The following is a 15,140-nucleotide window of genomic DNA, read 5'->3' as shown; positions in this document are numbered from 1 at the left end:
CTAGATGTGTGGTGAGCACCTTGAAACCCCAGGTGCTTCACAGAAGTTTATAACATGGAGCCGTGAAAAAAAAAAAAATAATAATAAAATAAAACTTTTTCCACAAAAATGATCTTTTAGCCCCAAATTTTTTACTTTCACAAGGGTAACAGGAGAAAATGGTGTATGCCAATACCCCATATGTGTGGAAAATGCACTGTTTGGGTGCACATCAGGGTTCAGAAGGGAAGGACCACTGTGTGACTTTTTGAACGCAAAATTGGCTGCAATCAAGAGCGAACGCAATGTCGCATTTCGGGAGCCCCTGATGTGGGGGGGTTTCCACTATTTAGTCACAAATGACTCCATTTTGGAAACTAGACCCCTCAAGGATTGTATCAAGGGGTATAGTGAATATTTTGAACCCAGAGGTACGACAAAATTTGATAACATTAGGTCATCATATTGAATAAGTTGTCATTAGTCTTGAGCGCAAGTGCTCGCTACTACTTTGCATCGGGTACTCGGGTATGCACCATGTACTGCGTGTGCTCGAGTCCCCGCCCGCATGTTTCACGGTTGCTAGACACCCAAAAAAAAACAAGCAGGGATCGCTCGTGCATGGCAGGCAATCCTAGCAACGTTTTTTTGGCCGTGAAGCATATTGGCCAGAGACTCGAACATGTCACTTGGACACCCGCGATACTCAGTGCATACCCGATGCAAACTCAGGAAGCTGAGCACATGCGCTCAACACTGGTCGCCATATCGTCATCATTTTTTTTTTCTCTTTACCTTTGAAAAAATCCAAACCCGCTCAGCGTGTGGTAAAGTTGATAAGGTAGCTTTATTCTTCGGGTCAGTACGCTTACAGCGATACCACATTTATATAGTTTTTTATGTTTTGGCGCTTTTACACAATAAAAACTATTTTCTAGAAAAAATAATTTTTTTGTATCGCTTTATTCTGAGAGCTATAACTTTTTATTTTTCGGATGATGGAGCTGTATGGCGGCTTTTTTTTTGCAGAACAAGATGACGTTTTCAGCGGTACCATTTTTATTTACATTCGTCTTTTTGATCGCGTTATTCCATTTTTTGTTTGGCGGTCTGATGATAAAGCATTGTTTTTCGCTTCGTTTATTTTTTACCGTGTTCACTAAAGGGGTTAACTAGTGGGACAGTTTTATAGGTCAAGTCGTTCCGGAAGCGGCAATACCAAATATGTGTACTTTTATTGTTTTTTTTTTCAAAATAAATAAATATTATGGGTACAATATATTTTTTATTTTTTGGGGATTATTTTTTTTTTTTTCACTTTACTACATTTTTTTTACTTTTACACATTGTCCCACTATGGGACTTTCACTTTTTGCAGCCTGATCGGCTGTATAGCATAAAGAGCAGCAGCTCCCTATGTCATGCAGCCTGTCAGCGCTGCACACAGGGAGACATTACTTTGGTCGCGCACTGCGCATGACCAAAGTAATGTCCTGCCTCCTGGTGACCCGGATGTTGTCATGACGACATCCGGTTGTCATGACGACATCCGGTTGTCATGACGACATCCGGTTGTCATGACGACATCCGGGAGCCGCCGCAGACATCACTGGAGGCCGGAGAGGAAGTGAGTATTGCGCTTACCTCGCACTTGCCCCCGCAATGCTGCGATCGACTTCGATCGCAGCATTGAGGGGTTTAATGTGCAGGGAGCGGTGCGGGACCTTCCCCGACACATAGCACCAGGTGTCAGCTGTGACAATCAGCTGACACCAGGAGGCGATCGCCCCGCACCGCTTGTGTGCGGGCGCGATAGTCGCATGCGTAATAGTACGTAGCTGGTCCAAAAGTCCCAGGGCACAGCTACGTACTATTACTGATGTCTTTGGAAAGGGGTTAAATGCCACAAAATGAAGGCAGTCTTAATTCTTTGGCAATACTTCATGTTGCCAATGTAAGTGAAAGCAAGAAGTTTACCCGACTGTGCTTATCTTTATTCTTTGCCAACGTATACCGACACAATGGAGCTTTTCCTTTAATATTTGCCAAACATCAGGCTCTGATCGCACCATATGAAAGCCTTGTGTGTAGGACAAGGATAACCTTCATTTAGAGGGGTGTAATTATAGAAGAAAAGCCCCTCCTATAAGGACAAGACAAATACCTTGTAATGGAAGTTTTCATCCTCAAATTTCTCTCCATAGATACTTTCACCACCAGTTCCATCTTGGTTTGAGAAGTCTCCGCCCTGGATCATAAATTTCTTAATGACTAAGTAAAAAAAATACAGTACATAACATAAACAGAAAGTACACACAATGATCTCTGAGGGGTAGAGGAATTTACCTGCTGGCTCAATGTGATGTATAAAGAAGGGGGCCCTACACATTTTACTTTCCCTTCATTCCCCAGTCCATCGTGGTGTCTCCTGCACTGCTGCAGTGATTGATTATATGCTGCAGCGGTGATGTCACATTGATAGCGCTGTAGCCAATCACTGAGCTCGGCAGCTCTGCTGACGTAGACAGCATGAACCACTGACTTCAGATACAACTGTGCTTTCTTTCTCCACTTCACCTCCCCCTGAACTCGTCATCCATTCTGAAAAACAGCTCAAATCCTCCTTGTTCAGACAAGACTGAGCCATGATCTCACTGTGGTGTTATGTGTCACAGCCCACTATACTCTATGAAGGGAGGATCAGGGAGAGGAAACAGGCAGAGGGAGACACAGAAAGATTCTGCTCAACTCTCAAGTGTTTTACCACAATAAAGAGCTGTGGAGGGAACTGTTTGGTGCACAGTTAGTTAGTGCACATGCACACACTCCAGCAGCGATCAGGCAGTGCTTGCTTTGGGAAGCGAGAACTGTCAATCAGAAGTGGGGGAAATGTCCCAATATGCAAACAAGCAGGCATAGCTGTACACCAAACTCTTGGCCATGCTAAGAATTCACCAAAGCTCCCTCATTTGCATATGAATGGAGTTATTTTTTTAAGACACTGTACATGTACTGTGCTAAGAAGGTTTTTATAATGGCCATATCCCCAAACACTGTATAGCCAAACTAAACTGTATATTTTGGGGTAACGGACATCCTTTATCAGAAGTGTGTGAAATGAAATGGCATGGCTTTATCATGGACATGAAAGTATAGCAATTTGTGACATATGGACTAGAACTACTTACTTCTATGAAATGGGCATCCTTTAAAGTGAAGAGGCTTCCCGGTGGTCTTTCCTAATCCTTTTTCGCCTGTACACAGCGCTCGAAAATTTTCAGCAGTTTTTGGAACCACATCAGCGAATAGCTCTAGCACAACTCGGCCAACTAAAATGAAAAAAAGAAAGAAAATCAGATGTAAAAAGCCAGCAGAGGCTTAATCTACCCTACATGGTAACCAGAAATCCAAAATATAAAAGATCCTGGTGCTAAACGTGCAGCGACAGAGGCAGCAGCTGTCTACAAGCTTATAGTGTGAGCCGTCTGCCCGAGGTACAAGCGGGAACGCTCCCCCCGGAATCACTAACAATGTGCGGCACATTACCCCATGGTCCAGACCCAGGTTACATGGATACTTCAATGGAAGGAGATAAGGAGCTGCCAGACATCTGACAGAAGCTTATCACCCAGGGGAACAAGGGATCCAGGACGGCAAAACCCAATGTATACCCGAACCTTCTGCTGGGCGGCTCCATGGCAAGTGTGACCGGCGCATCACTGCAAAGTAAGATTGGTGTGGACGCAGAGCCTGGATGGGCACACATACACATCACTCATCTCACGTGCCCAGTGACTACTCTGCTCAGTAATCACAGTGTTATAATCATCCCCCATATATCCCACAGTTGTACTAAGTAGAGCATAGAGCTGCTGCATATCACACATAATCTCCCCCCATATCACCTACACTTAAACAGCCGCTCCATCCATCACATAAATCACCCTCCAGTTATTCAACCGCTCCTCTATCCTCTGCTCAGTACATCATCCATATAATCATCCTCCACATATCTTGCAGTTATACAGGCACTCCGCCCCCTGAACAACTCCACCATTCATATAATCATCCTCCATATATCCTGCAGTTATTATAACAGCAGCTCCACCCATCATACATATAACCACCCACAGAGCTTCTACAGTAATACAGCTACTCATCCCCTGCTCAGCACATCCTACATCTAATCACCCCCACAGCTCCGAGTAATACAGCAGCTCAGCACATCATCCATATAACACACATACTCACACTCTAGTTATACAGCGGCTCCGTCCATCACACATGACCGCCCTGCAGTTAGGCTGCGTGCCCACTATGTGTTTTTCAAGCGTTTTTGCCGTGGAATTTCCGCAGCGAAAATGCTTAAAAAACGCTTGGTAATAAGTGCCCCATGGTCCCCAATGATAATCCGCATGTGCTGTGCACATGCTGCGGAAATTTCCGCTGCGGATTATCATTGCGGAAAAATACGCAGCATGCCCATTAATTTTGCGGACACGCAGCATAATTTCCGCCATTGACTTGCATTGAATCGCTTAATATCCGTGTCAGCACATTTTATTTAAAATAAAAAATAAAGATTATATTTACCTTCTGATGTCCTCCCGGTGTTTTCTCCGCTCCATCTGGTCCGCTGTATGGGTCGCGGTGTTGTGAAGGACCTGCCATGATGTCATTGAGTCATGTGACCTGACACATGACTCAATGAGGTCACCGCAGGTCCTTCACCCCACTGCGAGCCGCCCAAGACACCGGACGCAGCAGAGAAAACACCAGGATGACATCGGAAGGGGAGTATAATCTTTATTTTTTTTAACATTCTTATTCTCTTTTTTTTTTTTTTTTTTTTACTAACTTGGTCACACGACTATAAATCCATGCCGGTTGCATGGATTTATATAATGTGAACAAGTTGTCAAGCACTTTTCGGCTGTGTGCCCACGATGCGTTTTTTAAGCATTTCCGCAACGGCAAAAACGCTGCAGAAGGCCTGCCATGTCCCCCAATGATAATCCGCATGTGCTGTGCACATGCTGCGGAAATTTCCGCTGCGGATTATCATTGCGGAAAAAAACGCAGCACTACCAATTATTTTGCGGAAGTGCTGCGTTTTCGCCGCCATTGACTTGCATTAGAATGCACCAATTCCGCAAGACTGCATCTGTACTTGCGCAATTGGTGCGTTCTAATGTGCGGATGGTACCTGGGTGTAGAGGAGACTGTCCTCCACACCCAGGTACCATTAAAAGCTGTAAAAAAAGAATAAAATAAAAAATAAATGTATACTTACCTTCCGGCGGCCCGCGCTGCGCTCCTCCTTGCTTCCCAGCACTTCGCGATGGAATGAAGGACCTGCGCTGACGTCAGAGTCATGCAACGGGTCACGTGACGCTGACGTCGGCACGTCCTTCACTCTACCGCTGCCGGGACCGAGCGAAGCAAGACAGTGCGGGCCATCGGAGGGTAAGTATATTTTTATTTTTTTATTTTTTGACATTCTCTCGGTCACACTGTATAAATCCATGCCGGTTGCATGGATTTATATAGTGTGACCGAGTTGTCAAGCACTTTCCAAGTGATGCTAAAATCGCTTGATAACCCGCATGCGGAAATGCATGTGAAAAACGCTTCACATCCACATGTCCCTGGCAGGAAAAACGCATGTACAATCCGCATGTACAATCCGCATGTACAATCCGCATGCGTTTTTTCTGCCAGGGAGATGTGGAGACGCTCAGGAAAAATCCGCAGCATTTCTCCATCGTGGGCACATAGCCTTACAAGTGATGCTAAAATCGCTTGGAAAAGCGCTTGATAACCCACAGGCAATAAGGCTGTGTGCCCACGTAGCGTTTTTCAAGCGTTTATGCTGCGGAATTTCCGCAGCGGAAACGCTTGTGAAACGCTAGGTAATCCGCACCCCATGGTCCCCAAGGGGATTCCGCATGTTCTATGCACATGCTGTGGATTTTTCCGCAGCGTTTATGCTGCGTACAAAAATCCGCAGCATGTCATTTAGTTTTGCGGAAGCGCAGCGGAACTCCCGCCATTGACTTGCATTGAGACGCACAGAAACCGCGACTGTACATTTTTACAAGCGGCTTCTATGCGTCTCTATGTGCGGATGGTACCCAGTTCGGAAGGAGAGGAGACTCTCATCCAGACCTGGGTACCATTGTACCTGTAAAAAAAGAATAAAATAACAAATAAAGTTTATACTCACCTGTCCGGCGTCTTCTCTCTGAATGCCAGCAGCGCTGAAGGACCTTCGGTGACGTCACAGTCATGTGACCGCAGGCCCTTCACCGCTCTGTCTCGCGATATGCCGGCAGCCGGGAACCAGCCAGGAAGCAGCGCTGCAGCCACGCCGTGGCCTCGGGGGTAAGTATAGCTTTATTTGTTTTAATTTTTACGGTCACACTGTATAAATCCATGCTGTTTGCATGGATTTATATAGTGTGACCTAGTTGTCAAGCACTTTCCAAGTGATGCTATCGCCTGGAAAGTGCTTGTCAATCTGCATGCGGAAACGCATGTGAACCCGCATGTATTCTGCAGGAAAAACGCATGCACAATCTGCATGCGTTTTTTTCTGCCAGGGAGATGCAGAAATTTTCTGCTTCATTTCTGCATCGTGTGCATATAGCCTAACGCTTGACAAACGCTTCTACCTGGCGGGAAAAACGCATGTAAAACCCGCATGCGTTTTTCCTGCCAGGGAGAAGCGGAAAAAATCTGCAGCATTTCTGCATCGTGGGCACATAGCCTTACACAGCCGCTATTCCTCCCGCACCATTCATTCCCATGCTGCCAGCTCTCTGCCCCACCACTCACCCTTTTCGCCTCCCACCTCCACATCAAAAAACACCCGCGGGTTGTCCGGGTGGGACGGCCTGCAGTTGGGCGCCGGGTTAGACATGTTCTCCGTGTGGGCAATTTCCTCTAACTGTCCGCCGGCTTCTCGCACCTGAGCACACTTCCGCTGCGGCGGGGGCGGGACTTCCGCTGCTGTAGGACACGCCCCTGTAGTTCTGGATCGTTCTGGAGCGTTGTAGACTGCGCTGTGCGGTGATTGTGCGTCACGTGAGCTCCGACCGCCGCTGGGATTCTGGGAAGGAAGGAGCTGTGTAACTGCCGCTGTGTACAGGTGATGTGCGGCCCCACATACCGCGGGAGGGCGGGGAGGAGAGCTGCGCTGTGTACGGGCCGGGCCTCACTGCCTTGTGCAGCCCTACTGAATGCTGGGAAACCGGGCCACTGGTGCCAGGAAGATTAACCCCTTAGCGTTCGCCCTGCCAACGGCCATAAGTTATTATTCTTCTGACTGCTGTAATTCCTGCACAGTGTAACGGACCGGAGACCGGGAGGAAGAAGCCGCACAATGGGGACACCCGGCTAAACTATTGTTTGAGGAGGGTTTTTTCTGGGTGGTGAGGACGCCCTGTCAGCGAGCTAGTGAGCGTGTATTGTGCGGCCGTGGGCTCGGCCTACACAGTGTGTGCGCACGTTCACACCTTCAGTATTTGGTGGGTGGTTTACAAGGCAACTGCTGGGGGCGCGGGGACCTGACAGGTTCCCATAATCTATAGGCCAAATTTTACCCTTATATTGATGAAACACAATATTTCCCATAAATCTCCGGTGCTGTGGAGCGCGCCAGCGATGGAGATCACCAGTCTGAGCGCGGCCGGGTAGAGGCGGCAGAGTACAACGTTTAATCATCTCTTCTCACATAACTAGAATGGCTGTAATAGTCTAATTCCCATCAAACCAAGGGGACGATGGCCGATGTTCTTCTCTGTGGTGTTCACTTTTCCTCTGCATGAAGGTGACCTGAAGAGAAAACAGACAGATGGCGGGCCCGGCCTCTGTGTGGTATAAAATGGACCGACTCCTATAATATATAATACATTGGGTTCAGTATCTGCTGTAAATGTTTCCATAAGAATTTGGGAAAGTTATGAAATGACCTATAAATGTCTGTTCTGTTCCTGATCTAAGGATCTCTGCTTTTAGGCTAAGTGCCCACAATTCAGAAATGCTGCATATTTTTTCTGCTTCTCCCTGGCAGGAAAAACTCCTGCAGATTTTACATGCTTTTTTCCCGCCAGGTGGTAGCTTTTGTCAAGCGTTTTTGCATGCTTTCTGCATGCGGGTTATCAAGCACTTTTCCAAGCGATTTTAGCGTCACTTGGAAAAGTGCTTGACAACTTGGTCACACTATATAAATCCATGCAACCGGCATGGATTTATATAGTGTGATCAAGTTAATAGTTTAACCCCTGCGAGTGGTTTGCACGTTAATGACCGGGCCAATTTTTACAATTCTGACCACTGTCACTTTATGAGGTAATTACTCTGGAACGCTTCAACGGATTCCCCTGATTCTGAGATTGTTTTTTCGTGACATATTGTACTTCATGATTGTGGAAAAATTTCTTCGATATCACTTGCGTTTATTTGTGAAAAAAACGGAAATTTGGTGAAAATTTTGCAATTTTCAAAATTTGAATTTTTAAGCCCTGAAATCAGAGCGATATGTCACACAAAAGAGTTAATAAATAACATTTCCCACATGTCTACTTTACATCAGCACAATTTTGGAACCAAAATTTTTTTTTGTTAGGGAGCTATAAGGGTTAAAAGTTGACCAGCGATTTCTCATTTTTCCAACAAAATTTACAAAACCATTTTTTTAGGGACCACATCACATTTGAAGTCACTTTGAGAGGTCTTTATGACAGAAAATACCCAAAAGTGACACCATTCTAAAAACTGCACCCCTCAAGGTGCTCAAAACCACATTCAAGAACTTTATTAACCCTTCAGGTGCTTCACAGGAATTTTTTGAATGTGGAAGAAAAAAATGAACATTTAACTTTTTTCACAAAAATGTTACTTTAGACCCAATTTTTTTTATTTTCACAGGGGTAACAAGAAAAAATGGACCCCAAAATTTGTTGTGCAATTTCCCCTTGGCACGCAGATACCCAATATTTGGGGAAAAAACACTGTTTGGGCGCACGGCAGGGCTCGGAAGGGAAGGAGCGCCATTTGACTTTTTGATTGTAAAATTTGCTTGAATAATTAGCGGACGCCATGTTGTGTTTGGAGAGCCCATGTGTGCCCAAACTTTGGAGCTCCCCCACAAGTGACCCCATTTTGGAAACTAGACCCCCCAAGGCACCTTTCTAGATGCATAGTGAGCACTTGGAACCCCCAGGTGCTTCACAAATTGATTCGTAACAATGAAAAAGTGAAAAAAAAAAACACTTTTTCATTTTTATGAATCAATTTGTGAAGCACCTGAGGGTTCCAAGTGCTCACAATGCATCTAGATAGGTGCCTTGGGGGGTCTAGTTTCCAAAATGGGGTCACTTGTGGGGGAGCTCCAATGTTTGGGCACACAGCGGCTCTCCAAACGCAACATGGTGTCGCTAACAATTTGAGCCGATTTTCCGTTAAATTTGTTAGAGGACACCATGTTGCATTTAGAGAGTCCCTGTGTGCCCAAACATTGGAGCTCCCCCACAAGTGACCCCATTTTGGAAACTAGACCCCCCAAGGCACCTATCTAGATGCATAGTGAGCACTTGGAACCCCCAGGTGCTTCACAAATTGATTCGTAACAATGAAAAAGTGAAAAAAAAAACACTTTTTCATTTTTATGAATCAATTTGTGAAGCACCTGAGGGTTCCAAGTGCTCACTATGCATCTAGATAGGTGCCTTGGGTGGTCTAGTTTCCAAAATGGGGTCACTTGTGGGGGAGCTCCAATATTTGGGCACACAGCTGCTCTCTAAATGCAACATGGTGTCCGCTAACAAATTTAACGCAAAATTGGCTCAAATTGTTAGCGACACCATGTTGCGTTTGGAGAGCCGCTGTGTGCCCAAACATTGGAGCTCCCCCACAAGTGACCCCATTTTGGAAACTAGACCCCCCAAGGCACCTATCTAGATGCATAGTGAGCACTTGGAACCCCCAGGTGCTTCACAAATTGATTCGTAACAATGAAAAAGTGAAAAAAAAAACACTTTTTCATTTTTATGAATCAATTTGTGAAGCACCTGGGGGTTCCAACTGCTCACTATGCATCTAGATAGGTGCCTTGGGGGGTCTAGTTTCCAAAATGGGGTCACTTGTGGGGGAGCTCCAATGTTTGGGCACACAGAGACTCTCTAAATGCAACATGGTATCCGCTAACAAATTGAATGGAAAATCGGCTCAAATTGTTAGCGGACACCACATTGCGTTTGGAGAGCCCCTCTGTGCCCAAACTTTGGAGCTCCCCCACAAGTGACCCCATTTTGGAAACTAGACCCCCCAAGGCACCTTTCTAGATGCATAGTGAGCACTTGGAACCCCCAGGTGCTTCACAAATTGATTCGTAATAATGAAAAAGTGAAAAAAAAAACACTTTTTCATTTTTATGAATCAATTTGTGAAGCACCTGGGGTTCCAAGTGCTCACTATGCATCTAGATAGGTGCCTTGGGGGGTCTAGTTTCCAAAATGGGGTCACTTGTGGGGGAGCTCCAATGTTTGGGCACACAGGGACTCTCCAAATGCAACATGAAAAAAAAATATATTTTTTAGTATCGCTTTATTCTGAGAGCTATAACTTTTTTATTTTTCGGCTGATGGAGCTGTATGGCGGCTTGTTTTTTTGCGGGACGAGATGACGTTTTCAGCGGTATCATTTTTATTTATATGCGTCTTTTTGATCGCGTGTTATTCCACTTTTTGTTTGACGGTATGGTGATAAAGCATTGTTTTTTGCTTCGTTTTTTTTTTTTTTTTTTACAGTGTTCACTGAAGGGGTTAACTAGTGGGACAGTTTTATAGGTCAGGTTGTTCCGGACGCGGCGATACCAAATATGTGTACTTTTATTGTTTTTTTTTTATTTTTTTTATATTAATATTTATTGATGGGTACATTATATTTTTATTTTTGGTGTATTATTTTTTTTATAATATTTTTGCACATTTTTTTTTTTTTTTTTTTTCCGCTTTCACACAGTTTATACACTTTATTACTTTGTCCCACTCTGGGACTTTCACTTTTTTTTTTCTGATCGCCTGCATGGCACAGGAATGGAGCACCATCCCTATGCCATGAAGGCTGTCAGAAGTGCACAGTGTGAAGATTGCTTGGAGATGCACTGCGCATGTCCAAGCAATCTTCCTGCTCTCTGGTGACCCGGATGTTGTCATGACGACATCGGGTTGTCATGACGACATCGGGTCGTCATGGCAACACCCGGGAAGCCTTTGCAGACTGCGCTGGAAGCCGGAAGAGGAGGTGAGTATCGCCGATCACCTCCCCTTGCCCCCGCAATGCCGCGATCGACTTCGATCGCTGCATCGCGGGGGTTAATGTGCTGGGAGCGGTGCAGGACCGCTCCCTGCACATAGTACCGGGTGTCAGCTGTGACAATCAGCTGACACCCGGCGGCGATCGCGCCCGCACAGCCTGTGTGCGCGCGCGATCGCGATGACGTACTAATACGGGTCTGGCTCTTAAGTCCCAGGGCACAGACGCGTATTAGTACGTCAGATGTTATTAAGGGGTTAAAAAAAAAAAAAAGATTATACTTAACTTCTGGTCTTTTCTCCGCTGCGCCCGGTCTCTTGTAGAGCCCGCGGTGGTGTGAAAGGACCTTTCATGAGGTCATTTAGTCATGTGACGGGTAACGCGGTCACGTGACCTGTCACATGACTAAATGACGTCATGAAAGGTCCTTTTAGACCTTCGCGAGCCGTACAAGAGACCGGACGCATCGCTGAGGAGACCGGGGGCCATCGGAAGGTAAGTATAATCTTTATTTTCTTTTTTTAACAGGTACCATGGTACCTGGGTCTGGAGAAGAGTGTTCTCATCTCCAGAGCCGGGTACCATCTGCACACTGAATCTCTTAATATCCGCATGTGCACATGTAGTCATGTGGATATTAAGCGATTCAATGCAAGTAATGGCAACAATTACGCTGCGTGTCTGCAAAATTAATGGACATGCTGCGTATTTTTCTCAATGATAATCTGCAGCGGAAATTTCCGCAGCCACAGCACATGCGGATTATCATTGGGGACCATGAGTCACATATTACCAAGCGTTTTTAAGCATTTTTGCTGCGGAAATTCCGCTGCAAAAACGCATAGTGGGCGCACAGCCTTAGTTGAGATGAATCTTTGCTGCACTTTGTGTACACGCTCAGTAGTGAGGCCGTGAAGTCAGGGAAATGTTGGGAGTCGGTGGTTTGGTTTACCGACTCCACAGCCCATAACACAGTAACACAGAGCTCTGCTCTCCATCCCAGGTCTCACACATCTCACTTTCAGCATCAACTGTGATGGAAAGCTGGGAAAGTAAAGCAGAGCTGTGTGTCATTACAAACACCTTTCTGCATCTGTTCCAGGCAGAGTCATACACTTCTGATTCATGACGAGGCACCTTCAATCACTGGAATAAGATTTCTGGCGTAGGTATCACCACATCTTATCGTGAATTAGTCGCGCTGTGCCAGGCCAACTTTCCGCCCATTTTGGCAGAGCTGGAAGAAACGCCAAGAGTCACAACATTTTTGTACACCTTGGATTTGTGCGAAAATTTTGTCACTTTTTAAAGCAATTTACACTAATTTTGGCAAAAATAGTTTTGATGAATTTAAACTATAGTTCATGGAGCTATACACTCATGCGTGAAAAAGAAATGAGAGAATTGGCCATATAACTCGAGGAGGATCTGGGAAACAAAGTTGCAAAATCAGAATGCTGCTGATGTGCTTCCATTTCTCATTTGTGTGGCTTAGATCTGCTGCGTAATCATACATTTAATTTTACTTAAAAACCCGTGAAGCCAGGAGGTGTCTTCAGAACAACGTTCCCAGCAGCTCTCTCCACGTGATTGGAGTGTTTTCACCAGCAGACCGTGAACAAATGTGTTTTGCACATAATAGTCCCGTTTGCATCCGCACAGATGTAGTATCTGACCCCTTGTGTCATTGTGCTCAGTATATTTTGGCTCTGTCTCCTTATTGCATTCGCTCATAAACGTGAGTTCATTTACCTTTTTGACTTTTTTTTTTCTTTTTAACAGTGAGTGATGTAAAGCGACATTGGAATAGCTGTCGAGAAGAGTGCAGAAAGCCAAACCTGGGGGTGCAGTGTCATCCAAAAAGCCGTATACTGTATACATATATATATAAGCAGTAGCTTAAGTTTCTGCTGGATATCATGGACTTGTAAGTTTTGTTTTTTTTTTGGGGGGGGGGGTTCCTCCCAGGTTAATGCTATTTATCCCTATTTTTCCCAAGTTTTTTTCATCTCTTTTTTTGTTATTTCTTTAAACCATATGATGTTTTCTTTTTATGTGTTGTGTAATAACAAATTTCTCTAGATCATATTAAAATCGTGTTTAAACACTTCCTGACGTCCACCATACCTGTACGGCGCAGTGGGCAATGAATTAACGAAAAAGAACTTCTATGTACTACTCGATGCTGAGGCTGGCTCACAAACAGCGGGTGACAGCTGCATATAATAGCTGACAAATTACTGCAATAGCTGCCATCAGTGGTAGTACCAATCTCGGCCGCATAACCCATTAGATGCCACTGTCAATAGCTACAGCTGCATCTACTTGATTATTTGCGGGAGGAGACTACCACTTTATCCCTAGCTGAACCCCGCGACAATAGGGTGATGATGATCAATAAAATCTTAACCTCGTTTCTCAAAAAAACAAGCCTCTAATCAGATCTGTTGTCTATCAATGGAAAAATAGATGGAAAAGCGACATAGCTCCCAAGAAACAATCCAGTTATTTCCATGTCCCTCAAAGCCAAATGGCCGTCCTCCTGAGTTCTGCGGCGCGACTAAACCATGCTTAACGTCAGCATATATGGAGTTGCTGCAGTGGGAGAACCTAGGGCTTAAAGCAAATTTTGCTAAGTAAACTACAGGCAGTGTCATGTTGGGGCTGCTGCACTGATTAAAATGACACATGAGATGAAGAAATCCATCTTATGGTTCTGGTGTAGTCAGTGTTTGCAGTTTTGAGTTAATGATATGCCCTTGCTCAGGTGCAGGACTGTAGGCAGGGTCTTATCCTGGTGCTTTAGGCCAGATCAGCGAGATAAGACCTGCACATAATCACACAATGTGAGAGAGAGAATAGAGCTGGGATGACAGAGGGTTCAGATCTACAGCCTCATTTGCATATCAATTCAAACCCTGCATTCTTCTTTTCTTGGATGAAGGGGAGAAAAAATTAAACTGCAAAATGGCCCAGTTGGGAAGGGATTAAAATTTATTTTTACTGACCTTATTTATCTTTTTAAACAGTACATCTGATATCCTGTGTACAGAGGTTGCAATGGAGCCAACAGATATCCCAAAAGCAAATCTGACTACATCATCAGAAACTATTGTGTCTCCGCAAGAAGTGGTGGAAGTACCAGAGATGGGGAATTCTCCAACACCCACAGATGCTCCAAAAGTCCACAGAAGGCGAAACCGTAGAAAAAAAGTGGCTTCTTCTGTAGGGTCTGGTACTCAAATAACTAGCCGAACCCCAATAGATGCCCGGGTCCTTGAGTGCGTCAGCAGAAGTTCCAATGAAAATCCCGAGACCTTTTTGAAAAGCTTAGTCCCACATCTATACAGAGTCCCACAAGATCTCCAAATTCGTACCCAAATTGCGATCTTAAGCATCATTGAGTCTGCCACTCCCCCTAATGACCCTGGAGAAATATTTTGGGCAATAGACAATAGCCGAATGCGATCCCAGCAAAGATCCTACGTGCCTTACCCTTCAGCATCAACCCGGAGGATGCATACCCCAGATGCAGCACTACAGGGCAATGGAGTATGAATCTCCCCCCAATGTTTTTGCAGGGTCACCCACATTTTAGGCATAATTTTTATGGCCCACTTGCTTTATGACCATTATATCCTTCAATCTCCAGGCAGCATTCATATAAGGCTGGGGATTCTGGCGGTCAAACTTGTCCCCAAAGCTATACAAACCTTGAGTTTTTTCGAAAGTTATTGTTTCATCAACTACATTTGTATTTTGTTATGTTACATATGGCATGTATGTTGCTTATTTTTTTTTTTACAAGGTCCCCATTAAAGAAATGAAACAGTTTGGTTAAT

At 44.9% G+C, this 15,140-nt stretch overlaps 1 protein-coding gene and 1 long non-coding RNA gene across 2 annotated transcripts in view; one reads left to right on the top strand and one right to left on the bottom strand.

Moving 5' to 3' along the window:
• Window positions 1-7,021, bottom strand: part of PPID (peptidylprolyl isomerase D) — a 21,199-nt gene extending 14,178 nt beyond the window's left edge. Inside the window, exons 1-3 of the mRNA XM_073644721.1 lie at window positions 6,817-7,021; window positions 3,168-3,308; window positions 2,144-2,250 (exon numbers count right to left, since the gene is read on the bottom strand). Of these exons, the coding sequence (XP_073500822.1) occupies window positions 2,144-2,250; window positions 3,168-3,308; window positions 6,817-6,901 (333 nt within the window). The 5' untranslated portion in view covers window positions 6,902-7,021. The remainder of the gene's footprint in view (window positions 1-2,143; window positions 2,251-3,167; window positions 3,309-6,816) is intronic.
• LOC141157445 (uncharacterized) lies at window positions 6,953-15,140 on the top strand. The gene is made up of 3 exons (XR_012247794.1): window positions 6,953-7,129; window positions 13,081-13,225; window positions 14,328-15,140. It is a non-coding gene; the product is annotated as an uncharacterized lncRNA (long non-coding RNA).

This window comes from Phyllobates terribilis, unplaced genomic scaffold (assembly GCF_046119375.1).
Source record: "Phyllobates terribilis strain yellow unplaced genomic scaffold, ASM4611937v1 Scaffold_1__5_contigs__length_1240528914, whole genome shotgun sequence".
Taxonomy (NCBI): Eukaryota; Metazoa; Chordata; class Amphibia; order Anura; family Dendrobatidae; genus Phyllobates; species Phyllobates terribilis.
The sequence above is the reverse complement of the archived record's forward strand: the minus strand, read 5'-3'. Positions and strand labels throughout refer to the sequence as shown.